The sequence below is a fragment of the Poecilia formosa genome, unplaced genomic scaffold, assembly GCF_000485575.1.
Source record: "Poecilia formosa unplaced genomic scaffold, Poecilia_formosa-5.1.2 Scaffold33, whole genome shotgun sequence".
NCBI classification, from domain to species: Eukaryota; Metazoa; Chordata; class Actinopteri; order Cyprinodontiformes; family Poeciliidae; genus Poecilia; species Poecilia formosa.
In genome coordinates, this window is record NW_006799972.1 from 3,170,930 (window position 1) to 3,195,360 (window position 24,431).

The 24,431-nt window shown below is 40.2% G+C and overlaps 1 protein-coding gene across 4 annotated transcripts in view; it reads right to left on the bottom strand.

Moving 5' to 3' along the window:
- Positions 1–656: 656 nt before the first annotated feature.
- furina (furin (paired basic amino acid cleaving enzyme) a) overlaps positions 657–24,431 on the bottom strand; it is a 79,267-nt gene continuing 55,492 nt past the window's right edge. For all 4 annotated transcript variants that reach the window (XM_007549897.2, XM_007549899.2, XM_007549898.2 and 1 more), the window contains 10 exons: positions 22,817–22,905; positions 18,825–18,997; positions 17,021–17,233; positions 12,836–12,936; positions 11,676–11,779; positions 9,766–9,883; positions 6,682–6,861; positions 6,475–6,599; positions 4,755–4,877; positions 657–2,122 (listed from right to left, as the gene is read on the bottom strand). In XM_007549897.2, coding sequence (XP_007549959.1) covers positions 1,536–2,122; positions 4,755–4,877; positions 6,475–6,599; positions 6,682–6,861; positions 9,766–9,883; positions 11,676–11,779; positions 12,836–12,936; positions 17,021–17,233; positions 18,825–18,997; positions 22,817–22,905 — 1,813 coding nt within the window. In that variant the 3' untranslated portion in view covers positions 657–1,535. The remainder of the gene's footprint in view (positions 2,123–4,754; positions 4,878–6,474; positions 6,600–6,681; positions 6,862–9,765; positions 9,884–11,675; positions 11,780–12,835; positions 12,937–17,020; positions 17,234–18,824; positions 18,998–22,816; positions 22,906–24,431) is intronic.

Genomic DNA, 24,431 nt, shown 5'->3' on the forward strand with positions numbered 1-24,431 from the left:
TCAGCATTTCTTGTGCAGAAATTTAAACAAAAAAAAAGGAAGAAAACAAAAATCAACATGGCTATAATGGATTAAACAACAAGATGCTTATTTCATATGATTACAGCTCAGGAAGGAAAAAAAAACTGATATCACTTAAAGAGAAATGATATTAATAAAATCTCTTCGCTGTAGTATCATCTGGAGTATAAAGTACGCCGACTTGATGAGAATTTGAATTTCTGATTGGATGAGGATTGGAGTGCAGAGACACTGATGAGCCGAGGAGCGTCGACGTGGGACTTTAATCAATACTCGAGATCTGGAGAGTGGAGCCGAGAGCGGAGGGAAGAAACCATCGCTTCAGAGGCCAGGTGAGTCAGGTGACACTTTACATCCTGACGCACGAAGCCGCATCCAGTCGTTACGGCAAGAGGCCGGTGTTTGTGGGGCTGATTCGCTCTGACAGCAGGGGAGAGCCTTGATGTATTGTTACGGCGTCGGCTGAGTCGAGGAATCAATCACAGGTAAGTCAACACCTGCCAGCTGCTTTGAGGCTCACACACGCGCGGCGGCGCCTCGGCTGATTGACCTCTCACCCCTGAGGATGGGTGCATCAGAGGCAGCCATTAAATGTCTACGGTTGAGTGTTTGAGATTCTTATCTTTTGATTTTCCTTGGCCTTTTTTTTTTTGTCCTAAAGTGCAGAAAATGTGAGGCTGTAATCTCTTTTAGTTATTTCTTTTAGTCATTTCTTGCTTTTTAAACTATTCAATTTAAATTCTTATCACTAGCTATGCTTTTGATTCGAATGCGCTCGAGTAGCGAGACTCCCTGCTAAAACGTTGGATTTTGCTGCACTGGTTTCGTATCCTGATGTGAACAAACACTGCGAAGAGAATAAGTGTTTTTAAGTGAATGCCTCTTTAATAACCGTCAGTTTGTCATCAGCTAAAATAATAAACGACAGGAAGTGCTTTAAACTAGGGGCGCGACGCTCCATGCTGCTCATCAGATCTCGACACCCCTTATTATGCAGGCTCATTCATTCAGAAAGGCACACGCACACAAAATCATCTCTTACTCTCACATTCAAAAATCTCATCTGGCTACTGCACTGAGACTAATGGAAGGTAAAGGGAGGAGGGGAAAAAAGCAGGGAGACGCAGTAAATGATAAGCAATTGTTTACTGTAACAAAGAGGAGCTGGAGGGAAATGAACTCTGCACCAACAGATGCTGTTAGTGATCGGAGGTTTGGAGGAGGGAGACACCTGAACAGAAATGCAGCCAAGTGTGAACAGAGCGAAAAGCTTAGGCCGTCCCCAGCTTTCAAAAACAGCAGCTTCCCATCAAGGCTCCCACAACCAAGTGAGGCCAGTTCCTAAAAGCAGATGAGGATCTGATAAGATAGAAAGAATAAAATTAACTGGGTGTATGTGCGGATGAGACTGAGCACAGCGAACAGCCCTGAAGTGTCGGACAGATGGAGAGGAGAGGAGTTTAAAAGTAGAGCAGGAGCAGGAGGAGGAGGAGGAGGAGGGACTTATGAAGGCATTAAAGAGCACTTTGTGTTTTGATAAAGGCAGTTCTCTCGTTATGGACGTCGAACTCTTCATTTTCTGAGTCGGTGTTCAGTCCGTCGTCCCCCCAAACCGTCGGGATGCCGCGGTACGACACCACCCTGCCCCCCCTCAGGGTGAAGCCGCCGCCGGCCTCCAGCGAGGGCAGCTTGATGAGCGCGCCGGAGCGCAGCTGCAGCATCAGGAAGACGCCCGCGAAGGTCGTGATGATGGCCATGCAGCTGAGCACGGCGACGGTGATGGGCAGCTGAGAGTCGCGCTTGAACCAAGGCTTCCGCTCCTCCATGAAGGCCCCCGGCGACTCGCGCATGGAGTGGTTGAGGCGCAGGCAGGTGCCCGAGATCTGGTCGAGGGAGCTGTGATCGGGGCAGGTCAGGCAGAACGGGGGGCTGAGGCTGCTGCAGGTGACGCAGGGCGACGGGCACGGCAGGCAGGCCAGGACGGAAGCTGGCTGGATGTAGTTCCCCACCGCGTATTTGAGGGGCTGAGTGCCCACCACGAAGCCTGCAGGACATTCTTTCACACAGCCCTGCTGAAAGAGGTAGTAGCCAGGGTTGCACTCTGTGGCGGCGAGAGAAACAGAAAGTGAAATCAGCAGCTGCACTCAGTATTTACCCCCTTTGGTGGGTCAGAGCAGCCAAAAATAAGGAATAAAAAAAAAACCTACAGAGCTGGGGCCAGTCATTAATTTATGAGTCTCAAGTGTTCTCACTCAAGTTCTAAACATTAAACTTCAGTTAAACAAGTGGTCACATTACAGAGTATTTTTAGTTTTCAACAAGTGATTTGACTCCAAGTCAAGTCAGTGTATTTATTAGAACAGAGTAGAAATGGCCTTTATTGTTCCGCAAAGGGGAAATCGAGATGCAACAGTACCATCAGATATAAAGGTTCACACACAAAAAAAAGTTCCTATAGTGTTAAAACCAACATGTGTAAACATCAATAAGTATTTAAATACTTATTGATTTTGTTGATGGCTGTAGAGTCTAATAGTTGCTGGGAGGAAGGATCTGTGACGAGGCTCCTTTGTGCATTTAGGATGCAGCTATTTGTTACCATAGGTTGATTTTAGCCAACGGTCGCCAGACATATATTTCAACATACACCACAGAGAACAAATATGACAAAATGGAAGCAGAAGTGGATAAAAAAAAAAGTTTACCAGAAGGAAACACAAAAAGCTATATAACCTGTTTATCTGAGTGGTAGGTGCTGGAACAAAACTGTGTTTAAATGTTGCTGTTTGGAACCCAGAAAACGTTTTTATAAGGAAGAAACTGAAACTGTGTAAAGAAGCCGACTCGTCGAAACTGGACCAGCCAACCACTGGAGCCGTAGTTGTTTCCCAGAACAAGTAGGGAGGGAAGGAGGAACTAGTCATTTCGTGCCTTTGCAGATTTAGTTGTTCAACTTTGTTGAATGAGATTTTATTGTTTGTCACAAGACGATTCGTGCTAAACATCCATTACTTTGTGCCGACAGGTGCATGTTTCATAGCCGCTTTGAGAACAGACGGTCTAACTCTAAACTCATTTGTCAAACACTATTTATATTCTGCTATGAGGTAATGGCTTATGTGACAGCTATTAGTCACTTCAGGATATTTTGTTTTAATCTGCAGTCATGTTTAGCATCAACTATTATAAATGGAAACAGACAGTAGTACAAGGTTTCAAATAAAATACAATTTGAGCATTTTGATGTCAAGCCAGCTCCACAATTAATACAAATGCTTCACTGCCAATAAAAATAAACAGATACATCTTAGTTTAAGAACAAAATGGTTTCTTTAGGGGTAGAAAATGATAGTAGGAAAGGACAAAGTAGCAATAAGTTTGAATGTTAGTAAATTGACCTGATGTCAGTGAAAGTCCAAAACTGAATTAATAAATCAGTGCTGATGCTGCACTTCATATTAAATATTAAACAAATGTAAAGTTAGAAATATTCTGTCCTTTTTCACTTCAGGTTACAAGCATCCTACTGAAGCAACGGGTTTTGTTTATTTACACTACTGCTACTATAAAGTGACGGTTTGCTGAAGGTTTCATCCAAGTTATTTGCAAAAAGAAACATCTGACATGGCCTCCTGTTTACTTCACAAATTCTAAATAAACGTAAAGATTTGCTGCTTTTCTAGTACTTACTATTTTAACAGCTTTTAATCATTTTTAATAGAACTGATGTTTAAGATGTTCTTTAGAGAAAAGTCAGGATGTCACTTCAGACTGGGTAAATATGACGATATTTTTCAGCATTTGTTTTTAAAACCAGGATCAAGAATAGGTATCGCTTTGGGTCATTTCCGCAAAAATTTAAATTTGATTAGTAAAAAGGCTATTAAGATATTTTGACTCAAGTTCACACCTTCGAAGAAATAAACCAAAAGTGCGTTTGTCTTCAGTTCAATTAATTCTTGGGCTGTTTGGTTTAGATTTCCTTTTTCTTATTTCGGTGAAAACATTTGCTGCCTTCTGAGTGCAGCATGCAAAGACAGCAGAGACATTCCCAAATAAAGCCGGTCCAGGTACAGATCACTGCCTACAATGATCATCAGCAAAGTGAAAGTAACAGAGCTGAAAAAAATTTGGCTTGAACACGGCGGCATTTTAGCATCTAGGGGAAGAAAATAACATAATTGTGATTCAGCTGCCATGCAGAACTCTGTTCCGGAGATACATAATTATCATAACGTTCTGTCTGAGATGATTCAAATGCGCGATAATTGCATTCAGTCAGCACTCGAGTGCCAGCATCCATGATCCTCAGATGGCCTGTAGGGGTCAGACTGAATCCACCTCCGTCAACATGCAGCTGGATTCAGACTGGGCTCACTGGGAGCATGAAACCTCGCCCGTAGCAATATTTGTATTGGGAAGAGCGGAGAAGAGCTTTAAATTAAAATGAGATTAGCTAAGAGACCTGAGGTGAAGATTATCTGATCTCATCAGAGGTTAGCTATTCATTTAAAACACTGACGATGAGGTCAAGGCCCCACACTGGCAGGAGTGCGGAGAAGATCTGAGTGAAGCTGCTGTAGAAACGCCAAGCGGGCGGGTGCAGCTGAGCACAAGCTATCGCATGTTGGGGCTTTCACACCAACGCGCTACCTTTTATCTGTTCTATCCACCCTCTGACTGCTGCGACTTCCTGCGAGGAGTTAACCTGGGGGGAAGATGGCGGGTCTTACCGATGCATTTCATGCTCAGATCCAAAGTCTTGCATATGTCGTTGTTGCACTGGGGCTGTTCGGAGGAGTTGGAGGAGGGTGAGCCGGTGCCGTACAGCACCAGGGTGAACTGGGTCAGGGTGCCTAAAATGAGATGAGGAGATAAAAACAGAAATTAGAAGTAGGCCTGTCAGAAGCTGTAAGGCTCCCGCGCATCCCGGGGGATTCTGGTAATTGTATTCTCTTGATATTCCTGACAGAACATGACTCTGCGACACATTTCAACAGAGCAGCCCCTCTCTGTGACTAAGTTCAGTTACTGAAAGGATCTGCACACAAAAAGACTAAATGGTAAGACTTTAGTGAATAACTCTGGACTAATGGACCTTTTTCTGGTTGTTTATCGAGTCGTGGGTGAAGCAGCTTTGTTTATTAAGCATTGAGAGTTGGATGTCAAATCCAAAGCAAACATAAAAACACCTTTTTGCTTTAACTTATGCTGCCTCGAGTCCTCCTTGCACTGGTGACCTAGAAATTGTTCCCTGCCCACGATCCTGAGCCATCTTTCAATCCCTTAAAAGCACCTTGAGGAGATGAGGACAAAGGAGGCTTCAGGAGGAGCTTAGAGCTGAGAAATCAAAGGTGCATCCTTCCTTCGATGTTTCTTTTTTTCTGACATTCTCCCAGAAATGATGCAGAAAGGCGTTTCAGTATAATGAAAACACCCACAAGTTGTTTACTTCGGTGTTCTCATGCAGAAGAACAGAAATCAACAGGTAAACTGGCTGCTGTAAGGCAACGCAGTTTAAACTAGCGCAAAGACAGAGAGAGCAAAGGGACCTCGGCTTCAAGAGCCACTTGATCTCTAATCGCCTTGCGGTGAACCTTGACCCTCTTAGCCGAGGTCCAGACACAACAAATTACAATGAGTTAAAGAATCTTAAATAATGGCTGTCAGGCCTATTTTTTTGTACTTTTTAAAATTATTTTTACACATCGAAAAAATAAAAAACAACTCAAGTCACAAATCTCATCTTTGCATTTATTCAATTCATTCTGAAACCTCCCTATACTTGGGTTTCAGAGACAAATACTACTCTGTATGCAAAACTTTGTATTCCATTTCGTCCAATTCTTAAGGAATCCTTCCACACGTAAATTCACTGAAGAGGTCATTCTACACATTTCATCAATGTATTTAATGATTCCAATTCATTCCTCTTTTATTGCAGGGCCCTTATTTTGCCATTTACTCATAATTGCAAAACGTTAGTTTTGTCAAATATTTGTCTGCTAAATTAGTTTACGACACATACTCCCAGGTGTGTGGAGTAAAAACCATATTCTATATTCTGAATAATAAGTGAATCATGCTAGCCGACTCCTGCCAATAAGGCTGGAGAACCTGACAATCCCAAAAAACATGAATGTGATCTGCCATATGGTTTCCACATCCCCTTCAACAATTGGCGTTTTGCTTGATTTCAGGTGTAATAAAAAAAATAAAAATAGTGACGTTGAGGTATAGTTATAGGAATTTTACATGCATCAAGCCATTCATCTTCAATTATAATTGCTCCTATTTCTTATTTTGATTTAATGCAAAATGCAGAAATTTTGTTAGGTTCCTGCAAAGATGAATATATTCTTTTGACTAATCTTGTGTTAATCTTACTTAGTATGGTTGATTCCTATAAATCAAATAAATCAGATTTTACAAGTAGAAAGAAACCTGTTTTACCGTAGTCACTGGCGCCAGCGACATTCTCAATCTCCAGTCTCCACACGCCGCTGGGGTTTTCGTCCCAGGAGTGGGTGGTCATGAACGCCCAGTCGTTGAAACCCTCTGACGAATAGTCATGAGGCCTGCAGGGAACCAAGGAAGCAACTGCGTTAAAAGGTTTGTCCACTGGGACTGAATGCGTCCATATTGTGGCGCCGCTCGTACCTCGGGTGGAGCAGGGTGGAGCGTGTGCCGGCGGGACTGATGAGGTGGATGGCCAGGTTCCCCCTCCGGTTGTAAGTGAGGGTGAGCCGGGCCTGGACGTGCTCTAATGAGGTCACATAGCTGTCTGAACCCAGGCAGGCGTCCACGTTTTTGTCAATCAACAAATGGCTGCCAATGTTCCTGTGGGGCCACAACAGAGTCGGTGAGGAACAAACATCATCTTTGCTTCGTTGGATTTTTTTAATTTTTTTTTTTCTTTTAATTAAAGTTTTTCTTTTGTCGCGAATTAGAAAACGGAGTAAGATTTGGCTGCTGAGAGGGACTGTGAAGGGTGAAGAGGATTAATGCCTTAGAACCTGTAGCACCGCTGTTCTCAGGCGGGTAAAGCATCAAACACTCTTTCTTTCCTTCACCTCAAATCCTCTTAGGAGATTAGACACATCCACAACCGTTCTGAGGAGGACCGCAGCACCGGGCTCCGGATCCACAGATGTGAACATCTTTCAACAGCCATTCGTAAACCTCACATATTGCCTCAAAAACAAAGCCTGCCTCTAGTTTCGGTCCAAACATGTACACATATTTTAATCTCCATTAAAGGATCACCTGCAGTAAAACACCTCTGACCCGTAAAGCAGCTTTACTTTGGAAAAGACATCTACAAGCTGAACTTAAAGCGCAGTGGGGGAGTGATAAAATGCAGCTCTGTAACCTGTAATTAGTTTCTTAAAACCAGAAAAAAAAATAAAATGCACAATTTATTTTCAAACCAGATCTGTAACCTGCATGTCATTTAGGATACTGGGTCTACAAAAGTCATCAAAGTCTGCTGCAACCAATGACAGCGCACACAGGGCCTGAGATCCTAATTAACATAAAACAGCTATTTTCCACTGTCACCACATGCTTCCTCTACAAATTGTCTAAATTTGTAAATGATGCTAAAAGCTTAGACACTTAAACTCACACAGAGTTCCCTTAAATCCTGTTTTAAAAACCCACCTGTTTTAAAGCTGTCTTTGATTCACAATAACTGGAACATGGATCAATATATATAATGTACATTTGCTTGATTTTGATCAAGTACCCATTAGCATAAAAGTAAACTGGCTATCTGTACTGTACAATAATTAGGATCATTGTACTGTATTTTCACTGCTATAAACTAAACAGATTTTTACTGATTTTGGACTGAACTGGATTGCGCATACAGTAATTGCATATGAATTTTTAAAGTGCCTAGAGATGCCATCTGCTGTAACTTAGTGCTGTATAAATAAACTAGATACCGGTAGGGCTCATTAAGGTTGTTTTATATAGTTATTTTCCAACCACGATTTTTTTTTTTTTTTTAATAATCACCCTTTTTGAGGAGTTTTCCCCAAAGGCAACGTCTCTGTCTCCCTCTTCTGTCAGTGGGAGTAATTACACCCTTAATGGACGTGGTGGATATGAATAAGCCCCAACATAATGACGCTTGACATTATGTTGGGGCTTTAAAACACCGACTCTTGTCATAATGGTACCAAATGGTGGGAATTCAATATGAGGTATAAAGCAAATATTGAAGATAGGAAGTTTTTTTTTTCTCCCTTCTTCTTGTGTTAAAGAGTTTTTTTTTTGTTTTTTTTTAATGTAATCAATCAAATGAAAAGCAGCAGATCAGGCCTGAACAGACAGAAATCGGTATCAGCCAGAAACTAATTCTTGTTTCTTTTAAGTGTTTATAAGGTTTATCTTAGCAAACGAACGACAATTCTTTGAGCCAACCAAACGTGAGGCTTTGTGATGCTGCGGCTGGGTAACCTGGGAAAAACAGGAGAGTGTATCGAGACTATAAATCATTTGTTGAAAAGCCTCATCCACCTGCTCTTTTCTCAAAATGCTCTCTCTCTCTTTTTACTCATGATCACTTGCAATCAGCATGTTAAATTCTCAGTAACAGAATGGATAAACCCATAAATTCATAACACATTCTGAGGTCACGAAGAGGGCATGAAATTCAGCTTATAACAAATCCAACCTTATTCAGTCGGGGGGAAAGCTCAGAGGAGTTTTAGTAGCATTTTCTCCTTGGTTAAAAATCTATTTTCCAAACATGAACATGGAAGCTGTCCGAATCACAGATTTTAGATAGCAGAACAACAAACTGATGTGATTCTGCAAAACATTAAGAAGCCTTTTTGATGTGTTATCTATTACACAAGTACATCACTATCTGTGGCTGAGATAAATCCCTGCAATTATGTGCGAACAGACATTTTAATCAGATACAACTCTGTTCGCACAGCACTGCTAGCATGTAGTGAATGTACCACTGGTAACAAGATAATTCCTTCTTCTAATCATTTTTTGCAAATCACTGTTGATAAGCGAGTCAGCTAAAAACCTAGAATGTAAATTGAATAACCTGCAGCTCCCAGACTCTCGACCATCTGCTCAAACCCAGCGAGACGAATGACGGCGTAATGAACAGAGCATGTCACACAGAGTTTAGTCTGTGTCATCAGGAAGAGGGGCTGAAGAATAATACAGAACATGTAATTGGGAGAAGCCTGAGCCGACGAATGTCGGCGGAGGTTTTAATGAATGCCACCAGGTTGATGAAGATGAAGGCACAACATTTCACTGAACTGATGCATGAAGGCTCAATCAGACACAGACATCTCATTCACATGCATTACAGCTTCACAAACTTGACTGATTCAACAAAACCCTGGGACTGTTTTCCACGCCGATTCTACTCCATTGAAATTTTGTTGATTATTCTCCAAAGCAGTCATATTAATTCAGTCTACGTGCAGCTACTCTCGCTTTCATCCTTTTCACTGCAAATGTTGTGATCAATACAAAATACAGACATAATGCTACATACAGTAAGTGCCCCCAGGAGCACATTTTACTGAATCACACCTACTATGAAAATTGGCTAACTTGTACATCTGCTAATAACAGATTTGTTGTTTGAAATTAGTTTGCTCATTATTACTTTTGTCAGATGGATCATTTTTTAAACGTTTATTAACCGAAATGTTCAAACGAACTCAGCACGGCGAGACCTGTGGTCATGTACAGCATACAAACCTCGGCTCAGTGAGAATGGAGATCACACACTTTCTCTGTGGCCCCACATTTGTCCATGTCTTCGCCTGTGATACAATTGCACTGGCATCAAGCAGACCGTATCCATATGAATGACTAACTGCAGAAACAAAGAGAGAACAGAGATGAGATTTTCAGAGATGTCCTGAAGGTCTGCGCTGGTCCAGTTTTAGACACAGATTTCAACTCGATACACGTTTTTAGTTCTCGTTCCATGGTCACGTTTTAGCAAGTCTTTTCAGCATGAAGACTTTTGTTGCATTAATTGCACTTTTGGGCATCGTAGATCAAAAGATCATCATCTCTAGGCTAAAGCATTGGTTGGACATCAAAGATCCTGTCTTTTTGATGCATCACCAACCTTTTACATTTGCCTTGGAGGTGCCACAAGGCTCCTTTGTCAGATCAGGTCTTTTTTTCCGTTTTCTCACCAGAATCATAACAAATCTTTTCATTTCTTTGAAGACTGCCAGGTTTTCTGTCCCCTAAATATCTTTGCTGACTGCTCTGATATCAGGAGATTAATTGGAATCGGATTTCCAAGTCTTCATCACAATAACACTTGCGTCAGGCTGTTCAGGTTCAGTCTCACCAGCAAATGCTTCAGCTGTGCCTCCCAAACCTCACTGGAGTAAATCAAATATTGAGGTGTGAGAATGGAGTCTTCTTAGACTCGATAGTCACGTTAAATGCACTGGTAAAATCCTGTTTTTTCCAGTTTAATTGGTTGTCAGTGATGAGTGTGTGTTCTCTCTTGATGAAACACCGAAACACTAATCTTGCTTTTATAAGACTGTGTCTTGATTACTGTAATGCTTCTTTGTGTAATTAGTCCATTTTCCATGTTTCATTTGCAACTGGGAGAAAATGCCTGCAGTTGATTTTTAACTGGTACAAGCAAAAAAATTAAAATAAAAAATAGAGAGAGAGCCTGTTTCTCCTCTTTTGGCACCCCTTCCCTGGCTTTTTCACTACATTTCCTTTTTTTTTTGTCTTTAAGCCTCTTAACAGTTGTGCTCCATTTTATCTGTCTGAACCGTTGCATTCTAATGTACCGTCTCATTCCCTCAGGTCAGAAGACCAGATGCTTTTATATGTTCCAGAGATGTGATGAAACCTCAGAGGACGTAGAGATTTTCCTGTTGGAGATCCAAAACTGTGGAAGGCTTTGGTTTTGTATCAAGCAGGTACATTTTCTTATGGTTTCTAAATCTCTGACTTTTAATCCAGTGTGAATTACTGACAGCGTCTTCAAATTCATTTCCTTTCTGTCCTACTTGTTCTAATCCTTGACTATTTTTTTTCTTCATAACATCCGCTGTTCCTGTGTGATTTATTTCTTATGCTTGGTTTAACTGTGCAGCACTTCCGTCAACATGTTTTACTTTTAACTGATCATAAACAAAAGACTATGGCACGATTGTTTCAAACACCTCTAAGAACTAACCACAGTTTTACTGTGGATGTAAGCTTTCTCAGCTCTTCTGTGCCTTCCTGATGGAATTGGACAATCCATGATGATCTTGCTGCATCTGTCAGCCTTGAGTCCACCAAATATTGTGACCAAACTTGTGAGGAACAAGCACCATGCTTCGCTACAGACACTCATTACTGTACTGCTCTCTGACCATTTGGTGAACAAACTGCCTTCAGCTGCAGCCAGATATTTTAATTTTTGAATCATAAGGTGCAAAGCACCTGCTGCCATTGTTTTTCTTGACCCCACTGGGAGTCATCCAGCCTCATATCATGTGAACGAATATGGCTTTTTCCTCTCTAACTCTCTTATCATACCCACATTTCATCATACCTCTCTGAAAAGCAGAAGCAACTCGAACCAACCTGTGATTGATTTAAAACTGACCAAACAAAAACAGATTATATTTCTGTACCTTTGCGTCCAACTCCATTGGTTCTCCAGTCATTGGCGAGCAGGTGAGCAGGCCGAGAAGTTCGCACAACCAGATGCTGCATGTCCCTCCAGGTGAGGTTTTTACTGGAGCAAATGGAAATGGATGTTGGCACGTAAAAACGGCACATACAGGCTAACATGTATAATAATACACACTCTAGCTTGTAAAGAAAGCTGAAGCTCCCAAAGATCAGGCTACAGTTTTAACTTGCAGGTGGACAGATAATTATAAACAATGAGCTCAGTGTCCAGGTAGTCTCTTACATCTTCAGCCAACATGTGGTTTGAGGCTCATTTCAGCCCTTTGGCAAAACAAAAGAAAAACTGATGAGTTATTCTTTCCTGGAGAACACTAAGATTTAACTGGCAAAAAAAAAAGGGGTAAACACAGTCGGAGCCCGATTTGTCTCCCTTTCATTAACCTCATACAAGCTTTAAATTCATTATTGCTTTTTACTGTGGATTTGGCTTAAATGACGGCATTTTACAAAGTAACCCCAGCTAAATAAACCCTTTCTCATCAAATTCATTTCCATCTACAGTTTTCCCCCTCAATCATTTCACTCTGCTGCAAGACTAATTACTTACATCCAGCCTTGTGCTGAACATATTTTATGACCGTCCATTAGTGCTGGGTGACCAGATAAGAATGATTAGTGCTCCGAGCTATTTGTAAAAGCACAATTTAAATATGCGGCAAACGGCTTAAATAACTTTATATTTTAATTTTAAAAAATTTAAAAACAGCATTAGAATGAACGCTGGCAACACCAGCAGAGGTGACTTAATCCAACACGAAGGCTTTTAAAACGTATCATTTTATTACTCTTTGAAATATTCACACTTTCTTTAATGAAGCATTTCCTATCGGGAGTTTTCGAGCCACATGGCAGGAACTGATAACGCGTGGCCATTAATTCAAGCTGCTTTGAAATCTAATTTACTCGAACTAAAAACTCTCAAACTGTCCCTATAAAAATGAATGCACAACTTAACGAGCTCGTTGTGTATACATTTTTTTTTATTTTTTTCCCCTTTTTGTGCATTAGGTTAAGTTGAATCAAGTAAATCTGAGTCAATTTAAATGAGGCAGTGCAGCTCATGGTCCAAACTCATAAAAAAGTGGTGATAAGAACTTACTTGGCTTCTAGGGCGAGAGCGATGATCCCAGCAGCCAGTGGGGCGGAGGCAGAGGTGCCGGTGTGAGAGTCGGTACATTTGGATTTGAGGTCTGTTGTTATCTAAGGAAGAGAAGCGAAAAGCTGAACAGATTGCTCCGTTCTGACAGTGCTGTGAAAATATATTAGCCGCCTTACATTTGCTTCGGGATTTTTTTTATTTTATTTTATTTTTTTGCCATTTTGTCTCACTTAAAAGTTTCAAACTAAATTTAACTAACACAGAGAACCAGCATAAAATGTCTTCTTTAAAAACCGGTTGTGCCACCTGTGTTGGCAACAACAGGCATCAAGAGTTTATGATGACAGACGAGATTTTTTAAATCACTGTGGAGAAATTATGACCCACTCTTGTGGTAGTTGTTTTACTTCAGAAGCTTTTCCATAAGTGATGGCCTGGTCATACTTGGTTCAAAAGTCATTCCACACCAAAGCAATCAGATGTAGGTCTAGGCTTTGACTAAGCCATTTTAAAACCGTCACATATTTGAGCTACCCACCTAAAGGTGTGTTTCAGATTACCGTTTTGCTGCTTAACCCAAGTGTGCTTGATTTTAAGGTGACAAAGCGATGAGCGAACATTCTGATAGTAATTAAAGGATCCATCAACTCTGGCAAGTCATCCACATATTGAAACAGCAACAAAGCCACAGATCATTACACTCTCAGCAATATGTTTGACTGTCATGTTAATGTATTTTTTCTTGAAAAGCTGTCTTTAGTTTTACGCCATATGTAACGAGGCACACCGTTTCCATTAAGTTCTTCTTTTGTGTGGTCAGTCCACAGAACATTTAGGAATCAAAAAAGCATTTCTCAGGTCCAAGATGCCTGTTAGTGTTCACTAAGCAGTGGTTTTCACTTTGGAAATCTTCCCTGGACGCCCGTTTTGCGCAGTCTGTTTCGTATTATTGAATCATGAACACTGACCTTAACTGAGGCAAATGAGGCCCGCAGTGCTTTAGATGTTTTTCTGGTTCTTTTGTGACTTCCTGGTTGAATCCAAATTGCTCCTTGGAGTAATTTTGGCCACTGTTAGAGGCTTAGACTCTGCAACCCTTTCTGAACTAACAGATATCAATGAGTTGGTTTCTGATCTGATCTTATGTTTCTTTAGATAAGTGCGTGACATCTTGCGTTTTAAGATCCTTTAGCCTACTTCATGTCGCCAGAAAGTTTATATTCAAGTATTTTTCTTTATTATGAAGGCCTACAAAACAAAAACAAAAAGTCTGGGTGTGGCCCGGGAAATGTAATCAATGTTGCTAATCACAGTTAAAGGTTTAAAAAAGTGGCAACTAATTTTTCAAAAAGGGCCAGGTTACTTTGGAAAACTTTGAGTCTAATGAATGAGTCTAATGAATAAAATCATCATTTGAAAACTGCTTTATGTATTTTGGTTAACTTTGAATTTGAAACAATATGTAGTATGGTTTTATAAATCTAAATGCATTCAGGCAAGATAGTGCAAGTATACTTTATAATAAGTATACCAACGCTAAACATTCGTACAAGCCGACTTGCGCATTAAAAATGTATTTGCAGGATTCCCTTCAAATAACCAGATAACGTGGAATTGGCCTCAGTAAAATGAATAAAATCCTTTACTCCTCACCAGATTCTCATATGTTATCCCATACTGCTTGTATTTGCTAGAGGCAAGAATCATCAAACGCATAAAGAAGCAGAAGGTTAAAAGTAAAAAGCCGCCAGCTAGAAAATCAAACCGTGGAAAGCATGTGCTCTCCTTCTCTTTAAGAGAGACTCCTTTTAGAATGAACTGCTTCAGCAGACATCCCCTAAGTGATCCACAGCGGAGGGTTGTGGATTCATTGGCCAGCTCCCAGATGTTAATATCTCCCACCGCAAGAATAAAAAGTAAGTTGCTGCAGAAGCAGAGAATTTTTTTCAAAGAAAAGTCTGTCTCCAATGATACAAAAAAAAAGACTTTTCATATGTCAGAAGACTTACATATGAAAAGCCTGCTGTCCTGCAGGATGATGCAAAAGAAGAGGTCTGTCTGTTACTGAACAAGACCGATAAAATAAAAGCAGGAGATATTTCCACAGGCTTTATAGAATGATTATTCTAAATAATAAAAACAGGGATAGTTTTGATATTTCTAGAAGCTCCCCCTTGCTTCATTTGGTTTCTAGTTTGGTTTCCAAAACAAAACAAAAAATCTTAAGATCAAAATATTCTCTCTGGTATAACCTCACAGATGTCAACATCTCTCCTCTTCTCCAGCTCTTTGTTTTAAAGTTCATGAGTGGCATCATAATTAAGTCGGTACATCACAGACACATTACGGGACCAGCCACATGTCATGAAGTTGTCATCGGCTGCCTGTCAAGCTCTTCACGCTGCATGGCTGCATGCTATAAAGAGGCAGTCTGTGCATGTGTGTGTGTGCGTGTGTGTATTGGTGTGTCTGTGTAAGAAAGAGATTTAATGCTTGTCACAAGAATGTTAAGCAGAAACAGATTTGATGGATAGAGCTCCAGCAGTTTGCTATGAACTTTTTAATGACTCAAAGCAGCACGAGGTCTGAAAAAAAGGTGTGTGGCAAATGCAACAATTAACTGTTAGTTGAAATGGAGAAAAAGCTGCTGCAATCAATTTGATGATGGGTTAATGTACTAAAAAAAACAAAAAAACAATAATCAGTTAATAATTCAATTTACTTGCCAATAAGGTAAACATCCAAAGTGATTGATTTCAAAATGAGTAGGTATTTTCTACTGTTAAGAATTACATTAAACAGGAAAACCATGCTTAATTATAAATGTACATTTATAGTATTTTCTCTAGTTCCTCCCTTTCAGCAGCAATCATAAAATTAGCAACAACCAGACCAAATTTGATCATTAAAGTCTTGACTTATCTCAATATCTTTTTTCAAAATCATTTATTTATCCATACCGATGACATGTCAAGTGTACATCAGTTTGCATTCTTCATCCATCCATTTTTGCCTGTCTTGAAATTTGAATCCGGTTTAGGCAAACCCTGCTTTTCCGAAGGGACACTGAGGCATTTCCAAGACATTCAACAGATATAATCTGTCTACATTTGCTTCCTGCCAGTCAATTTGGACACTCCTAAGCTAAGAAATGTCAGGTCTACTGGATGCCTGAACCCATTTGGAATCACTCCTTTCAATTTAGAGGAAAAACAACTTTTCCCCAGTGATTGTGCTTCTCTGCATCGTCCTCTAAACATCCTCAGAAGAGCAACACCCTTGTTTAATTTTGTTGCAGACAGAGAAACAATCTGAGGTTTAATCTCTGGCTCTGGTAGCAAACAGGACTAGACTGCAAACTTCACAGCAGGGTAATCAAAGATGCAGATGAAAAACAATCCGTTTGTCTTTTTAACATTTAAACATAGGTCAAACTTTTTTCCCCCCAAATTACTGTGTGTGAAGATAGTTCCCTGTCTGAAGTCCGCAGCAGAATCTGTGTGCGTCTGTGTGTGCTGCACACATCAGCTGTGTTTAGCTCCCCTGACCAAGAGTATCAAAACAAACATGGCGGATAAAGCGTCTGACTCACTGAAAAAGAATTCTGGTTATTCAGATTTCTCAAACACCGAAGTGGTCGAAAATATGGAAACGTGGTCACTCAGCAATTCATTATGGGGGAAAACAAGCAGAGAAAATATTTAAACACACAAAGTGTGGACATCTGCTTTCAATATCTCCACGAAAAATGAAGACAAAGCAATCACCTCACAAAAAATTTTTTTGTCTAGACTGAAACAGTCCAAACAAGTTCACAGGCTAAAGCGACAAAAACAGTTTGTGTTCCCTGTTAATATCTGAATATTACCTGTTAATATCTCTGGGAGAGGGAAGTTCAAACTTCAGTTTCTGCACTATTGAAGGCTTCACACCAAGTGCCTTGTAGCTGGAACATTTTTTTTATTTATCCAGTTACTAAAGGCAAAAATGTAATTATAATTTTTTTTTTTTTTAATCCAAAGCCTCCATCTGGTCAAATATTTCAGGAATGACAGCAGGTCCTCTTTGAAACCAGTCAGCAGAGAAAGGATGGAGGAGCTCAAAGTAAAGTCAGAGCTTTCGTGCGACAGAAACATGACAAGGCCGACAAACGCAGAGGACGCGCTACCCTCAGCCCCAACTCACAATCTGTTTCTCATTGATGTTCCCCGAGCTGTAGGTGGTGGCGAGGGTGGAGGAGCAGGCCTCGCTGTACCAGGGGACGTTGCCGTTCTGCGTGGTGCTGCTGATGGACAGAGTGTAAATGCTGTTGGTGTAGCCGTCGCAGTTGCAGCTGTCCTTCTCCCTTCCTCCGTTCCCAGAGGCCCACACGAATATGGAGCCCAAACCGCCACGACCCTGAGGAGCAGAAAACAGGCTTATAAAAAACGCTCAACACTAGCAGTGGGTGATGCAGACTTGAAGGTTTTATCACGATATTTTGCAATAGTGTTGTGATAACAATAAAAGGGACAATAAGAACTATTCATCACATCCTTTTTCAGGTAACTGTATGGCTGTGCGCCACAGCAATCATTGCCCCACAAACACAAATAACGCTCTTGGAAAAGATTCCCATTTGTAATATGCTTCTTTACAACACCTGTGATTCGTATCGCTAAACTACACATGGCCACTGTGTTTTCACATTTCTTGCCATTCATTGATACTTTCAATAGACAAACAGCAGAAAAAATAGTAAAGTTGTCAATCATAGCAATATGGACAGTTTTGGGGGGTTTTAAACATTATAAGTAGGAATTTATCGCGACAACAATAAATCAAAACTCTGATAAGAAATTTATTACAATAAATGATAAATGACACGATAAATGCCCAACCTACTGAACACGCGTCCTTCCTTTTACTTAATTACCTCGCAGAGCCACAACAGACAAAGAAGAAGAGATTCTCATTCAAACTTTAATAGGAATCCCAATTACAGGAGGGTGACTGTATCCTGGGCCGTCCCTCAAAGAGGTCCCATTAAAACCCAGTGTACATCGCCGGGGCCCAAGGTGGTCGCTCAGTAAATTGCAAAGAGCTAAGTATCGCATGACAGCAATGCAATACATAACGACTCAAAATGACAACAGCTCATTGTAATAAATCATCTAACCTCTCAGCCTTTAAAGTGCAATAATTTTCATCTAAGAGCTGCTTTATTGTATTGAGTGGCACCATCTCTCCGTGTGTTGATCAATTCCAGCGATGCACCACCCACTCCACTATCTGACAGCGCTGTCACAGTGCCAATTATCTTAGTAGTCAGTGTCAGCGCTTCCAATCAGCTTTATGGGACATGCTTTGAATCCTACAGCCTCACAGCAAGAGACAAAGCGAGCAGAGACAGTGTGAGGAGCAATCTGTATTCTTATAATTCTGTTGACTTGTTCATTTCTCATGTGGTCCCAATGTGCCAAATGCAAAGAGCTGCGATCAGCAACAAGACTGTCGACATCACAATATGCATCTTTTCATGTTTAATATTCAGACTGTTACCGTTCGACGCCGACAGACTGGCTTTTAGCATTAATCTTCCTGAAATCTCCAATGTTTGGGACATTAGAGTTTAATTGGGAATATTTAATCATTCAAAGCTGCAGTGAATGTTTATCATTTGGAAGGCCACCTTTATTATAATAAATAGCCTTTCAAAAATACCTAAAACAGTTGTTCAGATGACAACACCGCTTTAAAACAAATGAGGAGCTAAGGGAGGGGGAACCAGCCGGAGACAGTTTTTTGTTTCCCCTTTCTCCCCGATTGTCCTCGCTGGTGGCTTTTAGAGGACATTTCTTCCCATTCGGGATGGCCAGGGTCAAAAACTGCTTTGTCCCTCTTGCTGGTGTCCTCTCATGCCTGAACAGTTCAATTACTTACTGGTGAAAGGAGGCAATACAGAGGCAGTAAATAATTCTGTCCCACACAGACACAATCATACACCCACATCAGTGACTCCTCGAAGAAAGGCTTCCTTGGCCAGTTTAGCGGGTCCATCGACTGTTTTGCCGTCGTCCTCTGGGCCCCAGCTGGCGCTGTAGATGTCGATATGCTGCGGGTTCAGACTGAGAGACTGGGCCTCCACCATGTCAGTCACTTCTCCATCCAGCATGCGCACTCCTGCAGCCAGGTTGACAGCAAGTAGAAATGGTAGTTTTATATGAATATCTAATGCACACAAATCACCAGCTTTATATGATTTATAGTCAAAGATCCCCCGTCTTCAAACAGGGTTAATCCAACTTTAGATGAACACCACATGGCCCCATTTCATTAGCGTTATTTAGTTAATAAAAACTAAGCCAAGGTGTCGAAGCAGTGTGTAAAAGAACACATATATTACATATTTAATACTGTCACTGCAATTAGGAGGATAAGCAGCAGCCAGGAAATCCGATTAACTCATCGTCAGCCAGTGAGAACCTCTATAAATGGCAAAAGTTTTGGCAGTTTGCTGCTTTGGTGCATTAAGATGAGTCAACGAAATGACAAGGAGTAAAAACTTCAGCAATCTAAGAGGAGCTGTTGGTGTTCCTTATAAATCAGGGAAGGCTTTTACGGGCATTTTAAAATGGTATAGAGTCTTTTAACAGGTGCATCTCAATAAATTAGATAATGATTTGCTTTAGCTACTCTTTAAAAAGAGAACCTTGTGAATTACAAGCATTCACTGCACTTCTAGTGATACATACTGTATTTTATTTATGATATTTTTGATGACTAAGACTTGCAATTGTAACTCTTAAATATAACAACTATGTTTCTCAGAAAAGTTAACTTTGTAGGTTCTTATTATATTTGGTGAGTTATTATTTGATATAGATTTTAGTGATCGAGATGATAAATACCTTCAAGAGCTGTGAGGACTCTGAAAAAAATAGAATAATGAAGATAATGTTGGATAATCACAACAATATCACCACAGTCGCATGTTGTGCTGCTATCATGAGTATCTACTCGCAAGTAAAAAAAAAAAAAAAAAAAAAAAAACATTTAATAAAATAAATAGTGTTCGTTGGAAAAGACATCCAAGCCAATCGGTGATAACAAAACACTGCAAAAAACGGCATGATCTACATGTCTCTCTCCTTCGCCTCACTTAGGGTTTTCAATCCTCAAGTTTGATAGAGTAGCCGGAAGAAAACATCTGCTAGAAAATGAGATGACAGGAAGGCTTAGCTTTGCAAAGCTGTGCATGAACAAACCACATAACTTCAGGCAAAAAAAAAAAAAAAAAATCCTGTTGACAGACAAAACAGGAGAGAGATTAAAACTATAATACACAGCTCCGTGTTTAGTAAAAACAAAGACCTCGTATCAACAAACGCGGAGGAGTGATGATTTTAAATTTCTTTTTGCAGTCACAAGACCCTGTAAATGTTGTAGCTGGTGTCAACTATAAACCCCTCTGTATTGAAAAGTATGTCCAACAGCTAAATCTTGGTCCAAACTGGGTCATGCAGCTGGACAATAACTTCAAACGCTGCAGAAAATTCACAACATAATGACTCAAAATTCAGGCAAAAATGTGGTTCACTCTTCTACAAGGATGTAGCTCAGATGAGAAAAAAAACTTCAAATGTTTCCTCTTAGTGATTGATATGCATATTAACATGTCTTATAAGTTATGTAACCTGCATGTGTTTCATATAAAGGACATTCAGAATGGAAGGAAATGCCGCTAGTGTACATCTGCTATCATTTCAATTTGGAGCCAGCAGTATAATTTAAACAGTAACTCTATTGATTTTTGCCTGTACTCAAGATGGTTGTAAAAGAAATACCAAAAGAATGAGATCTGCTGAAGCGTGTGTGAAATCTCCTTGAGAGTTAAGACGACATCTGAGGCAAAGCTTTCATCAAAAAAGGAAACGGTACTCGACTCCAAAGATGGGATTAGAGCAGTAAATTGAACCAGATTCGTACTTCATTTTGCAGATGCAAACAAACCAAAGTTAATCAGTAAGGTACAAATAAAGTGAATTTATAAAGAACTACAAGTAAAAAAAAAAAGAAACAATACATGAAAACTAAAAATCTCTTAATATGAGGAGCTTTTCCAACTTATGTATACTGTATTTTTATGTAATAAAAGAATCTAATAGGTTGAAGCAGAACTCACTGTTTCTGTTATGGGTTAAAATAAGCATAATCTCCTGGAGACGCTTTGAGAACAATTAGATTACATTATTTCGTGAATTATTTTTTTCCAAAGTTGAAAGTAGTAAACTGCCAGATGTGCTTCGTACAGCGCTCAGTTTAATGTTAAGGTAATTTACAAAACATTCTGCATTTAGAGTATAAGAACAACAAACTGTGATTTTTATTAGGCATACCAAAAGCAGGCTCCCAGACGCGGGTTATAATAGATTTTCCTTTTCTCCATCTGCGACAACTTGTAAAAGAAATGTCATGCACCTCATACATTGTCTTTAATAAAAAGGAAATGTATTTAGATTTGCAGTACAACAGTTATTGAATTTCTGTCGCTTCCCTTTTCTCTGACAACATCAGCAGCACAGGAGAGAGGAAAGGCGCATTTAAACTCAGCAACCCAAAATGCTTTTCCTGTGGAACTCATCTTCCTTGAATTTATTTTATTCTTCCCAGTCTGTCAGCTGTGTGCGTTTGCACTGAGGTACAAAACTGGGTGGTTTACATAAATTACATCTGCTGATGCTTAGCAGTTCCTCCCCCTGCAGAAGAGATGCTGCTGTTACTATCTGGGGATACAGATCTCCCACCGCAACAGAAGAGTCCAAAAATATGATTTAAAACAATGAAGTCAGACAAATGAAGGATTAATATAAGATAATTTCGTAGCATTTATTATTTAACAGCTACCGTATGTAAAGTCAGTCCAAACACTGTTCAAAGTTGGAACAGATTTAATTCAATTTGGCCGATTCTGCTTCCCAAGTCTGTTTAGTGAAAAGAGAAAGAAGCCTCAGCTGTAAAAATAAAATGTGGTGATGATTCCCATGCATGATTATTTCACTGTGATTACACTCGGAAGCTGATGTAAAAATCACTTTAAGCTCAAAGGAAGCTGGTAATAATCCACAGGACTAAACAATTAAAGTCTAAAATTTGTGTCCAGAAGGAGCATTACATTAACTATGCAGCAGCTGCATATCCGTTTCCTTTAAATATCTCACAATAATTAAAGGCTGTGATGTTTTAACTTTGCAATTTGGAACATAACCATAGAATATGATAATATTACTGGATAGATTCCATTAAAATAGCTTTGATGAGAGCACTCACTCCACTGAATTCATTTAATTAATATTTCCACCAAGTTAAACAGATTTTATTGAGTTAATTGAATGGTAAAACACAGATTTTTAACATGACTGTGTGGATTTCAATGTTCCTTCACTGGAAACACTCCAGGCATTATTTGTAAATTACATGATTTTAAAATAATCCCACACAAGTCACATTGGTGTATTTTTTATTTATTCATTTATTTTTTGCTAAAATAAAGTGAAAGAGCAATTAATCTGACATTATTAAAGTGGAAGCTGCTGATGATACTTTTGCACAGAAGGTTATTTAAAACCCATGGTCACAAATCTACACAGGCTATTTCTGCTGAACATCGATAAAAACTGAGCGAAGAGAGTTTGACAATACACACACACAAATTGAATCAAGGCTGTTGCAATGTGTCATTTCAGGAACCACATCTCAAGACTGTTACTCCTTGCAAAACCAATACACTTACAGCAGCGTGCCAATCCTCGCAGCTGCAGCGATGCTTAAAAAGATTTAGAGACATACTGTGTCTGAGAAATGCAGTGAAGAAGTAAAAAAAATAAATAAATAAATAAATAAATAATCAGGTGCAGGATCACCATTTCATTTCAGCATTAGGCTGTTCAACATGCAGTCAAAAAAGAACCGTGACGAAGCTTTGAGAAACCAAATCATTACCTCCGATCTTTGCGTTGTAGGCAACGCCGATCCCACAGACCCCATTGTTGGCCACGGCTGCCACCTCTCCCGCACATCGGGTTCCATGCCTGGAAAGGAGGAAGAAACAAAAAAATCCTTATTCTCGTAAATTTGGTCAACCTGCTGACAACCATTTACCGCGCGTGCAGCCAAAAGATGAATATAGGTCTCTTAAAGGTTATATGAGAAAAAAATATTTCCCATCATGTGGTGTGGTGAAGCTGTACAGTGAGACAACACAAACTCTTGGAGACAGAGACTTGGCATGGATACTGTTAAACAAATAAATTCATCAGTGAGGGCAATCCATTGTGCATTATCTCCAGCTTTGTAGCATTAGTAACCTTGGACTGCCTCAAGCTTGAATAACGAGGAAGATGTGAATTAGGCTTGCCATTTCCATTAAACATGAGCCCCTGCGGTAAGGGCTAGCTCCAGGCACCACAGTGTGGGGATCCAAAATAAGAGCGCTAGAAGGGCAGATGATCCCACCGCAGTCAGGTGTGTGTACCCTTCCCAGCCAGGCGGATACACAGGTTTAAAGCCCTAAAACCTTTAGCTGAGTCTCCCTGGACTGCAGCCATTCCTAGACAGGAAAGCTGGATCCAAGGCCGTTCATTCACTGCTCAAGAAACATTCTGAGCCAGCCAGGCTCAGCTGAGACACTCTAGCTGACGAGCCAAACCAAAACCAAATAATCAAACACAACACCAGCAGCCAACGTCTACTGATAAAATACTCTCCGTATAATGTCAGGGTAAGGACATTTAGCTGTGCTTTAGCTTGTAGTCTGCCACTGGGGCTATTACTGGTTATTAATCTGTAATGGATTCTGCTGCCATGGTGCATTTTGAACTGTACAAGGAAAAAAATAAAAAATAAAAAATCGAGAGGTCTGAGGAGGCACAACCTGAATCTTCAGGGACATCTAATTAGAATCAAGATTTCTGGTTGCATAAAAAAAAGCTTGAGTATACTGGCATAAGGTCAGAGGACTGTAATTCACTTTCCATTCCCCTGAGTTTTCTTAAGACACAGTGGTGAGCTCAGAGGGCGAAGGCTAATGTAAATGCCACAATCAACAGTAACACCAGGACTCCAATATGTCGCAGGATGTTATTTAGAGGAAGACGAAGCTTGACTGAAGCACGCAGAGAAAAACATGGTGGCTGGATATGAATAAAAAAATAGAAGCTCATTGTAGACTCAAAAAGCAAAACACCTTCACACAAAAATGTCATCCGAGTCATTTTCCACTGAGCTTTATCACAACATTCCTGGAAGTGCTGGTTTGTACTCTTTGGGGTATTATGTTGCTCTGCATCTGTTATTTTTGCGATGCAGCTGATAAGCAGAAGCCAAGGTGTCTGCGATCAGATGCCAGGCATGCACAGACCCATTCCTCTCATTGTCAGCAAAACCCCTTTTTCCAGCTGTTTCTAATAGATTCATTTCCTGGGCAGGCCGATGTACAGAATGCAGCAACACTAGCAGAGGTCAATCTTTACACTCTTATTATGCAAAAACTGCTTGCACTATCAGCACTCTCGAACTAATTATCTTGGGAGATATAAAACAATCCAAGATGATACCT